Source organism: Mirounga leonina, unplaced genomic scaffold (genome assembly GCF_011800145.1).
Source record: "Mirounga leonina isolate KUSES-001 unplaced genomic scaffold, KU_Mleo_1.0 Mir_376, whole genome shotgun sequence".
Taxonomy (NCBI): Eukaryota; Metazoa; Chordata; class Mammalia; order Carnivora; family Phocidae; genus Mirounga; species Mirounga leonina.
This window is the reverse complement of record NW_023270718.1, coordinates 5,695,954-5,707,100: the sequence shown is the minus strand read 5'-3', so window position 1 is coordinate 5,707,100 and position 11,147 is coordinate 5,695,954. Positions and strand designations below refer to the sequence as shown.

The 11,147-nt window shown below is 55.0% G+C and overlaps 1 protein-coding gene across 4 annotated transcripts; it reads right to left on the bottom strand.

The window, feature by feature from the left end:
• Positions 1 to 1,489: 1,489 nt before the first annotated feature.
• Positions 1,490 to 8,081, bottom strand: NR1H2 (nuclear receptor subfamily 1 group H member 2). Of its 4 annotated transcripts, none has more exons than XM_034987043.1 (10): positions 7,882 to 8,081; positions 7,634 to 7,767; positions 6,964 to 7,025; positions 6,753 to 6,884; positions 6,127 to 6,417; positions 5,783 to 6,045; positions 5,384 to 5,563; positions 4,632 to 4,731; positions 2,453 to 2,661; positions 1,490 to 2,074 (listed from the first exon to the last, which is right to left on the bottom strand). In XM_034987043.1, the coding sequence occupies exons 3-10, from the start codon at positions 7,004 to 7,006 to the stop codon at positions 1,928 to 1,930; spliced, it is 1,365 nt and encodes a 454-aa protein (XP_034842934.1). In that variant the 5' UTR covers positions 7,007 to 7,025; positions 7,634 to 7,767; positions 7,882 to 8,081; the 3' UTR covers positions 1,490 to 1,927. The 4 variants fall into 4 exon arrangements, with proteins under 4 accessions (XP_034842934.1, XP_034842935.1, XP_034842933.1 ...); XM_034987044.1 differs by having other exon boundaries at positions 6,753 to 6,842; XM_034987042.1 differs by having other exon boundaries at positions 7,886 to 8,034.
• Between the last annotated feature and the right edge of the window lie 3,066 nt (positions 8,082 to 11,147).

The window sequence follows — 11,147 nt, the reverse complement described above, 5'->3', positions numbered from 1 at the left end:
CCACGCCCCATCTTTCCAAATTGGCAGGAGGCCTCTTTCCATTTCCTGTAAATTCTCGCCAAACCCCGCCCCGTCTTGAGGGAGTGCAACTCCTCCCAAGCCACGCCCCCTCCTTACGATACCTTCGCGGATTTCCACAATCTGCGCGCGCAGCTGCGCGGCCCGCCACCTGTCCTTCCGGCCCCGCCTCCCGCCCGCCGGGGCGGCGCGGCGCGCGACTCCTCTGCTTGCCCACGTGCTTTGTGCCGGAGGCTACATCGGGAGGACTTCCTGGCTGCTGTCCTGCTGGCCACCCGACGTCTTCCCTCCCCGTGGAGGGGAGGTCTGGTCGGCCTCCTGTCTCACGGCCTCAGTTTCCCCATCCGTGAACTAGACTCCGCGCAGGGCGGCTACACCTGGGGGCGCCAGGCGGACTGCTTGGAATGGGACGACGGCTTGTAACTAGTCACTTCCGTCACCCCCCCCCCCCAACTCGCTCTAAAACACACCTTTCAGTACCCAGCCCATCCCTCCAAGCAACACCCCCTTCACCCTTAGCCAGGGCTGTGCATCCTGCTCACAGCGGTGACCGCTCAGGGCCTGGCCCAGGCGGAGGAGGAACTAAGAGAATTCCACAGCCCGACCTGACTCTGAATTCACCTGAGCCGCTCACCTTCCAGACTTGGCATGTGCCCTTCCCTCAATTTGGGGGCCACGCCCCCTCGTCTTGCTTTAGATCCCAGATGGGTCAGGATATCCTGTGTGAGGACTTCCCTGCCTTCTACCTCTAGGTCCCACACAGCAGCGTGCTGCCCCCCATTAAAGCCCCTATTCTCTCACCTTCTAGCTGGCCCCTACCATCCCCGCACTGCCAGCCCTGCCTGGTAGCCACCTCTGAGGATTTTTATCTTGTTCTCCCATGTGTCCAGTGCCTAAAATTATGTTTGCCACATAGTAAGTGCCCCATATGTATTTGTTGGATGAATAACATCTGCATCCCCACAAGGGCCAGCACAGTTCCTAGCCCACAAGCAGCTTCAGCAAGTATTTTTTGCCTAGTGAAAGCCCTGGTCCCTCCATCCACTGAAATTCCCTTTGTCCTTCAATAGGCTCCAACTCACCTTGTACATGGAGAGGACACCAAGGCTGTCAGCCTCTCCTGCAATGCCCCCCCACCCCCTTGCAGAGCCCAGTCACATCACCCTGAACCTTCCACCAGCCTAGTAAAGGTTCGGGGGGCTGGTGTCAATAAAGACCCTAACAGGGCGCCTGGGTGGCTCAGTTGGATAAGCGACTGCCTTCGGCTCAGGTCATGATCCTGGAGTCCCGGGATCGAGTCCCGCATCGGGCTCCCTGCTCGGCAGGGAGTCTGCTTCTCCCTCTCCCGCTACCCCCTCTTGTGCTCTTTCTCTCTCTCAAATAAATAAATAAAATCTTAAAAAAAAAAAAATAAAGACCCTAACAGCCCATCCCCTGTATATATCCTAGACTCACTCTGGCTCAGGGCAGATTTCTAGTCCTACTTTATTTTCCTGTTTTTGTCTTTTTTTAGTTTTTATTAAATAAAAGGAACAGAGAGAGGGGGCCTGTGGTTTCTCAGGCTGTAGGGGAGAGCCACAGGCCCCCCAATCCCTCTGTTCAAGGTGCGTTGCGCAGTGAGCTTGAGGTGTAAGCTGGGTGGGGAGGGCAGCTGGTAGTGCTAGGAGAGTCAGAGGTTGGGGTCTATGACCCATCCAGCCCTCCCGGGAAGACTCAGTAGGCAGGGAGGGCGCCTCCTGGACCCTAACTGGGCTCATCTGAGGGCTGAGGGCTGGTGGGGCCAGGGCTTGTGCTCTAAGCCACAAGGTGGGACCCCGGGCCTGGCCCCTTCCCACTCCAGGAGGAGGAAGGGGTGACAATGTCCACTCGCTGGAGGGTGCAGGGCTGTGGGGCAGAGTGGCCAGGCCCCTCACTCGTGGACGTCCCAGATCTCAGACAGCAGAGGCGGCAACTTCTTGTCTTGGAGCCTCAGGGCAAAGACCTGCTCCGAGTGCACAGAGCTCAGCGTGCGCAGGCTCACGAGCTTCATCAGCATTCGAGGGAAGCGCAGCTGGTCCTGCAGGGGGACAGGGGGAAGGTGGGCGCTGGCCAGGCTTCCGCCCTGTGAGGCTCTGGTCAGCGCACCTGGACCATGAGGAGGGCCTCCCTCCCCGGGCTGAGCCAGGACAGCAGTGTGGGGAGTGGCCGGGCAGAGTGTGGGGCCCTCCCACCCCTAAGCCTGCACCAGGCCTGGCTCCTGGGTCGGGGACAGAGGCCTGAGGACAGACTCTATGGAGAGGACACCAACCAGAGTTCAGAGTGCTGCCAGGCGAGCCGGGCTCAGATGAGGAAGCAAGACCTCAGCCCCAGGCTGACTCCATGTGGGTGGGGACTTCCTGTCCCCGCCAAGGCCCCAGGAGGGGCTGGGCTCTGGGTAGCTCCAGGAGCCGCATACCTGTGGCCTCTTGATGCGCGTGTAGGAGAGCAGGGCCTCCACGTAGGGCTGCTGCAGGGCCTCGACGCGGCTCGGCTCCTGCACGTTGGGCCGGTCAGCTGAGAAGATGTTGATGGCGATGAGGAGGGCATACTCGGCGTCGTCCAGGCCCAGCCGCCGCATGGCCCGTGAGAACTCGAAGATGGGGTTGATGAACTCCACCTGCAGGCCTGTGGGGGCAGGAGGCCTGGCCTGATAAGCTCCCCCAGCCCCAAACTGGCCCCACGCCCGGGGCCTGACGCTGCTTAGTCAGCAGGGTGAAGAAAACAGCGGTAATTCTAATGTTCTTGTCACGTCTGTTCACTTGTGTCCCCACTTAGACGAGCGCCCGGCACATGGTAAGTGTGCCCTAGCCCTTGCCTGAATCAAGGAATGAGTAACGAGAGTGAACATTTATTCAGTATTTCCTACTACCCCATCCTACCTTCCCTGTACCTCCCCTAAGGAAAAGGAAGGATTTTTAAAGCTAGGTCACACTGCATCACCCTGAAGTGGCTTCCATGGCTTAGAGTAAAGCCTAACCTTATTCCCAAGAGTGGTTCATTAATTCAGTCATCGAACTTCATCAAGCACCTCCTATGTGCCAGGCCCCGGGGTAGAGCTGTTTCCAAGACAAAGCCTCCCCTCCTGTGGAACTTGCATTTGGGGGTTGAGAGGACAGACGATAGGCAAACACGTAAGTAAACCATTCAGCCTGTCAGAGGAATGGGTGCTGCTGGATCAAGGTTAACTCACAGAGGGGTAACAGGGGCATCGAGAACCAAATCAACATCTCAGACAAGGTGGCCATTGCCAGGTGACGCTGTAGGAAGGCCTCACTGTAGGGGGACCTTTGAGGGACAACCCAAAGGAGGAGAAGCGACGAGTCACGAGGATGTGTGAGTGCTCCAGGTGGGTACCACCTGTCTGTTCTGCCCGGAACTGGGCAGCTGTCTGGGCCTCAAGACTTTCAATGTTGAAACTATGAAGCTCCCACGTGAACCAGGATGAGCTGGTCACCCGTGTTGGCCGAGGGACCAGCAACTACAAATGCCCTGAAGTGGGAGCACAGCTGGTGGGTTCAAACAAAAGGAAGGAAGCCAATGTGGCAGAAGGAGGGTGAGCAATGGGAGAAGAGTGCAGAGAGGTCCCTGCAGGGCCTGTGGGCCATGGCAAGGACTCTGGCTTGTCAGGAGCCATGCAGGGGGTACTGAGCAGAGGAGGGACATGAGCTGACTTGGTATGAACAGGACCCTTCTGACTGCTGTGTGAACAGACACATTTGGAGAACCCAGTGAGGGCACCCGGCAATGTTCCCGGGAGGGATGCTGGACAGTGGCAGAGCATGGAGGGAAGTGGTAGGACCCCAACTTTCTCTCCAGCCCCATCTCCCTGTGCTCCAGATGCCTGGGCCTCCCTGTAATTCCAGCTCTTCCCTCACCTCAGGGCCTTTGTACATGCTGAGCCCCCTGCCAGAAACATTCTCCCTGCCCAGTGCTCCCCTATCAAGCTCATACTCAAAGCAGGTTGAGATGGTCAGGGATTAGAGGTAGGGAAGAAGACGGGGTTAGGAACACACATGTGGGAGTACAGACAAGTGCCCCAGGAAAAAATGATGGGAGAGAGCAGGACTTAGAAAACTGAGACTGAAGAAACACAGCCTTTTTGTACATGGGGTTCCCTGGTGGGCAATGCTATTCCCCAATTCCCTTTTCCTAATCGTTGACATATCTCACTGCCTCAGGCCTCAGTTCAACTGCACTTCCTCCAGAAGCCCACTGCCTAGGTCACATCCCCAGGTAAGTGCCCTTGGAGGGTAGGGACCAGGACTGCCCTGTACAGTTGGGTAGGCTGCATACTTCACAATGGACTGAGATCCAGCCTCCCTGTAGTGACACTAGGTTTTGGGAGGAAGGAGTGTCTTCTCTTAATTCGTATTAAAATGTCCTGTGTGAGAGCAGAAACCCCTCTGCCTCGTCCTGCACTGCATCCCACTGCGGAGACGTGGCAGATACCCTTATCTCAACACGAGGCTGGCTCACCCGGCTTTGGAAACAAAGGAATGGAGGCTCTGACAAGAATGAGGTGGCCTGAGGTCTCCTACCAGTAGGGGCCCAGCAGGGGCACCAGCCCTGCCCCCTCCCAGCCCACTCTGCCGTACCTGCGCGGTGGAAGTCATCCTTGCTATAGGTGAAGTCCTTCAGGAAAGTGATGCACTCCGTCTCGTGGTTGTAGCGTCTGGCCGTCTCTAGCAGCATGATCTGGGGGCAGCAGGGAGAGGAGTAGGCAGGGGCAGGGGCTCCAGGAGTCCCTATGACCCTTTAGCCACCGGTCTCTCCTCTCTTGGCCTGTGGGGGGGACCTAATCTCGCCAGGATCATCCCTCGCCCCTCAGCCCCTGCCCGTTCCTTCAGCCACCCCAGCCTGCAGTCAGCATGTCAGGCACTCCAAGCTCTCTCTCCTGCGGGTTTAGTGCCCACGGCACCCTCCACTTAGGCTTCCCTCCCCAGCTGGTTTCGAGGCACGAGGACACGCACTGTTTCGTTCACTGCCACACACCCAGCACTTGGAATGGAGCCCGGTATATGCTATGAACTCAATGCCGACTTGTTACGGTGGCTTTGGTTTAAATGTCAACTCTCCCGAACAGCCTTCCCAGCACCACATTCTTTAAAGTGCGGCGTTCCAGCCCAATCCTCAATTTTTCTCGGCCTCAGGCCGTTTCCTTTTTCTCCTTGGCTCATGGGGGGCTCGCATGACCTGTTTAGCATTTTCACATCCCCCTGTAGGGTATCTTCCCCACAAGGGCAACAACTGGAGGAATGCGGCTCATCACCAGGCTCCCGACAGCTGTCCTGAGGCTTAACCCTGGGCTTCCTCGTGGGCAGGAAGGAAGGGCCAGGCCGCCCATTACCTCAATGGTAGACGCCTTCAGGAGGGCGATCTGGTCCTCGCGGCCCAGCTGCAGGAAGCCAGGCACCTGTTTGGCGAAATCCACAATCTCCTGGACTGAGATGATGGCTAACTCCGTGAAGTGGGCGAAACGCTGCTGGCGGGCATCGCGGGACTGGGGGTCTGCACCCAGGGGCCAAGGCTGGGGACACAGGGGCCAGGGTCACTCTCCGGCCTCCTCCCTTGAGCCCAAGGCTGTGGGGACACCTGGAGGCAAAGAGCGCGCCCTGGGAGACCCTCGTCTGCAAAGCCCTGCCCTATGGAGCCTGGCTCCCTCCTGCCCTGCGCGCTCCACCCCACGGGGCTCACGGCCGTCCCACGGGGCTCAGGGCTAGCGGCCCGGCCGCGGGACGGGCAGTACCGTGACTTTGGGCTGGTCAGAGAAGGAGCGCTTGTTACACTGCAGCTGCGCGGCCACCAACTGCTGGATCATTAGTTCCTGAGCAGCTGTCAGCTGAACACCCTCGCCTTCCCCGGAGCCCGGGCCACCTCCGTCAGACCCTCCAGGGGAGGCCCCGGGCCCAGAGGCTGAGCTGCTGGGGCCCGCCGGCCCCGCGGGCGACTGCTGCTGCAGCTGCTGCTTGCAAATCTTCTTCTTTCGGATCTGTTCTTCGGAGAGGACGCCTATCGGGAGACACGGGCCTCAGCAGAGGCCCCAGGGCTGGGCAGCGGCCCGGCTAGCGCGGCTCCCGCCCCAGCACTCACACTGCTCCCTCATCCCCGCCTCCTTGCATTTGCGCAGCCGGCACTGCTGGCACTTGCGCCGCATGAAGGCGTCCATCTGGCAGGTTCCGCCGCCCCGGCAGGCGTAGCGCCTGGCCCCGCCTCGGACCACACTGCGCCGGAAGAAGCCCTTGCAGCCCTCACAGCTGAGCACGTTGTAGTGGAAGCCGGAGGCCTTGTCCCCGCACACGCGGCACAGCTCATGACCCAGCATCTTCGGGGCCGGGCCCTTCTTCCGCTTGCGCTCCGGTTCCTCTGCAGGGTCTGGAACGACTGGGGCGGGTGCACCGAAGCCATGAGACACGGAGGCCCGCGAGACCGAAGAAACAAAGAGCCAGAGCACAGAGAGTGACCCAGGGAGATGGCAATTCAGGAGAAAAGGCGCGTGTCTCAGTGAACCCCAAAGACCAAATGACAAGAGGTGTCAAACAGGAAAAAAAAAATACGCTCACAGGCCAAAAAAAAAGGGGCAAGTAGGTATGGAAAAAAAAAAAAATCAGTGAGGAATTGGGAGGCTCCCATCCTCATTTCTGATCTTTTTCCCTTCCTAGATCCCCTTCCCAAACCTCCCATCAGCTCCCAGCCCCTGTCCCTGAGCCCCAGCTCACCCACGCTGCAGGCTGAGCGGGCCCAATCACTGCCCGGGACATCAGGGTCTGGACCCGCAGGCCACAGTTCAGGACCCTCCTCCTTTATAGCTGGTGAAGAAGAGGGGGCGCTGGGTTGGGGCGGGCCATTTCCTGGGGGAGGGAAGCACAATGAGTTCTCCTGACAAGTGTGCGCTGGGGGTGGGGGCTGGCTGGGAAAGAGGTCACTCACCAGGCAAGGGGGTGTCCAGGGAACTGGTGGTGGGGGTGGACATGGTGGAGTCACGGAGCAACCTGCGGAATACAGAGGGACTGAGAGCCTGGTGGGGCCAGGGAGGGTCAGGTTAGGCCAGCCCCAGGGCTTGATGGGGTACTTCTGTCTTCCATCTTTCCAGACTTCTCCTTTACTGCATACAGACCCCACCTCTAACCCCTGCCAGCCTATAAAGCCTCTCCTCCGGGTCTGACAAGAGCCCACCCCCTACCGCTCCAGGTCTCTGCTGGGTCTCAAACCCTGACCCCACCTAGACTCCGCCCCCCGTAGGCTCCACCCACTCCAGATCCCGCCCACTCCCTCTTTCCAGGTCTTGCCCTTTCGGCCTCAATCGTGCTCCGCCCTCACTTCCTGCACCCCACTAAGTTTCACCTTACCTACTCTTACTCCCCACCTCTGCGGAAGGAGCACCCCCAACCCCCACTCTGACCCCACCTCCTCCCCATGCTCCGCCCCCATCTTTTCCTTCTAAGTCCCGCCCAAACCTTCGAGGTCCCACCCTCACTCTACCCATAATGCTCCGCCCCACCCCTTTGCCCCGCCCCTCCGGTACCCCTCCCTCCAGATCCCGCCCCATCTCCCATCATGCCCCGCCTCCCCCTCCTCCCATCACGCTCCGCCCCCACACCTCGCTCCAGGTCCCGCCCCTCTCCGAACACCAGTGGGGGGCGGGGCTCATGGCTGCGCGCGAGGGTCTTGTGGGCGGCCTCTCTCGGGGTCTCCTACTTCCGTTGCCCTGGAAACAACCGGAGACAGCGCGAGCTACGGAAAGGAAGGGGGCAAAGGAGAGAAAGGGGGCTGAGCGGAGCGGCGCGGGGAACGCCGGGAAGCCCCGGGCCCGGGGCGCCTCCCGCGTCTCCCCACACTCTAATGCACCTGCCTCTGTCCCCTTGCTCTGCTCCTCCTCCTCCTTCTCTGTATCCTTTGGCACGCCGCCGCTTCTCGGATCCCCTCAAAAGTAACTTCGCCACTTCTTCCGGCAACCCCGCCGTGCGTCACTTTAGGAAAGGGGCGGGTAGTCAGGAGTGACGGACTTCCGGTCCGCTTAGGACGAGCCAAATCGGCTGCCCCGCACGGAAGTTGTATACTCACCGGAAGTTTACCGTCTGGGGAAGCTCCACTGAGGCCTGGCAGAAGAGTTCCGGACCAATTCAATCGAGCGCGGGCCGGAGGGGGGGGCGTGGCCAGTCCCAAACTTCCCGGCCCGGAGCTGGGCGGCTTTAACTCGCCCTGTGCCTCTCGGGGATCGCGGCCAAGGATTCACTTGGCGTGGATCTCCCGACCTTTAGCTCCTTTCCGCACACGTTTGATTTGAAGCATGTTTGTCCTTTTTTGGTTGTTAACGAGTTTCCTGATTTTAGAGGCGCGCTGCTTATTGGTTTTAAATGAATTGAATTTAAAGCAGCGCGATTACAAACTTAGACCCAGGAAAAATACATTTAAAAAATAACTTAATAGGAAGAACTGAAAAAAAAAAAAAAAGCATAGCCTTCTCATACCAAAATGATAAAAATCATAGCTTTTAAAGAAAACTCACAGTACTTGAATAGGTAGAAGAAGGAAACTGTCCCGAAATCTTTCCTTGATGATAATCAGATCTCTGGAGCATATAACCATTTCTTTAAGAAGTTGGAACGTATGAGACACGCTCTTTTTTTTTTTTTTTTTTTTTTTAAGATTTTATTTATTTGACAGGGAACACAAGCAGGGGGAGCAGCAGAGGAAGAAGCAGACTCCCCGCTGAGCAGGAAGCCTGATGTGGGGCTCGATCCCAGAACCCTGGGATCATGACCTGAGCCAAGGGCAGACGCTTAACTGACTAAGCCACCCAGGCGCCCCAAGCCATGCTCTTTTATAGTTTGTCTTGTCCCTTCCCACATGGCCTTGAAGCTATGGAATCTGAGGATGTTACCAACAAAAGGAGTGATTACTATGATGTACGAAGCAGTGTCTATCACTTCCTTGGCTGTGTAATGTGGAGCCAAGCTATTTACCCTGTGCCTCAGTTTTCTCTTCCAAAGTAGGTTCAACAAGAGCTCATTGGATTGTCATTACAATTAAATGAGGTAAAAAAAAAAAACAAAAACAAAAACAAAAAACATGAACCGGACCAGATTCAAATAAGGAGCCTAATACATGAGAAGTGTGTTCTTGGGGAGCCTAATACGTGAGAACTGTTTGTTCTTGGGGATGTCAAAGTTGTTTTTAACTTCTCACTATAGAACAGTGCAAAAGCCTGAAGTAGACTGAAAGTAAATTACAACAGATTGGGGGCAAGTCATGTCACCCTTACTCTCAGTTGACCTACCTATAAAATGGAGGAAATTATTCCCAGTTCTTAGGAAGGGTGTGAAAATTCAGGAAGGGCAGTGCCTGCACATCTAAGCATCCAGTGTGAAAATTAATAAAGGGAAACCACTAAAATGGAGCAGGAGCTCTCCTGGGGAGAGAGAGGACCCTGGGATCATGACCTGAGCTGAAGGCAGACACTTAACGACTGAGCCACCCAGGAGCCCCCACAAGTGTTCTAAAAGTGATTGTGGTGACCACTCCAGTGGTCAATCACAGGAAGAATTGTCAATTACAGACCCCAACAGAAGAATCCTCAACAGGAAAGAATCCTCAGTGACCGGCTCCACAAGGGAAAGATGTACATTGCGTCTCCTCCAAGAAATCAGCTACCCCAGACTCAGCCAATGAGAAACCGTCATCACCTTGAACTCTTGCTTTTCTCCAATGGACTTTCGATCAAAACAACCCCTCCCAACTTCCTCTTTCTTCTCCATTAAATAATGTTCCTCTCTTGTTGGGCTCGCCTGTGGTTTTTTGCCATAGCTTGTTTATCCAGAATTGCAGTTCTCTGCTATTCCCAAATAAGCACACCCCCCCCCTTTTTTTTGCTGGTAAAGTAACTTTTATTTTTAAGGTCAACACTGTCAGTGACAGTTTTGTTATCTGACCCTAATTGCAGACCAATGTCTTCATTAATAACGAATCCAATGTCCCCTAGTTTTTTGGTAACAGCTTAATTGAAGTATAATTCACATACCCATAAAATTCACCCATTCAAAGTGTATAATTGAATGGTTTTTAGTTGATTCACAGAATTGTTGCAACCGTCACCACCGTCACTTTTAGAACACTTGTGGGGGCGCCTGGGTGGCTCAGTCGTTAAGCGTCTGCCTTCGGCTCAGGTCATGATCCCAGGGTCCTGGGATCGAGCCCCGTGTCGGCTCCCTGCTCAGTGGGAAGCCTGCTTCTCCCTCTACCACTCCCCCTGCTTGTGTTTCCTCTCTCACTCTCTCTCTCCATTAAATAAATAAATAAAATCTTTAAGAAAAAAAAAACTTTCGTCACCCCCCAAAAAAGAAATTCCATACCCACTAACAGTCACCCCCCAATTATCCTATCCCCCAAGCCCCAGGCAACCATTAATCTACTCCTTGTCTTTATGGATTTCCCCATTCTAGACATTTTGTATAAAGGGAATCTTAGAATATCTGTCTTAGTGTCTGGCTTCTTTCATTTAGCATAATGTGTTCAAGGTTCGTCTATGTTGTAGCACGCTTCTGTACTTAATTTCTGTTGTGGCTGAATAATATTACATTGTGTGCATAGACCACATTTTATTTATCCATTCATCAGCAAGGGACATTTGGGTTGTTTCTCTTTTTGGCTATATCGCTGCTATGAACATTCATAGACAAGCTGTTGCGCGGACATACGCTTTCATTTCTCTTGGGTATATACCTAGAAGGGGAATTACTGGGTCATATGGTAACTGTATGTTTAACCTTTTGAGGAACTGCTTAACTGTGTGCACCTTTTACAGTCCTACCAGCAATATTTACGAGTTTCAATTTCTCTACATCCTTACCAGTACTTGTTTTTATGTCTTTTTGACTATAGCCATTCTAGTGGGTGTGAAGTGGTATTTCACTGTGGTTTTTTTTTTTTTTCACTGTGGTTTTAATTTATACTTCCTTGATGGCTAATTCTATTTCCTTTTTCTCACAGTTATTTTGTAATGTGTAATTCTGCCTTTACTATTCTTCTTTTAAAGATTTATTTATTTATTTGAGAGAGAGAGAGAGAGTGGGGTGTAGGGGCAGAGGGAGAAACTCAAGCAGACTCCCGCTGAG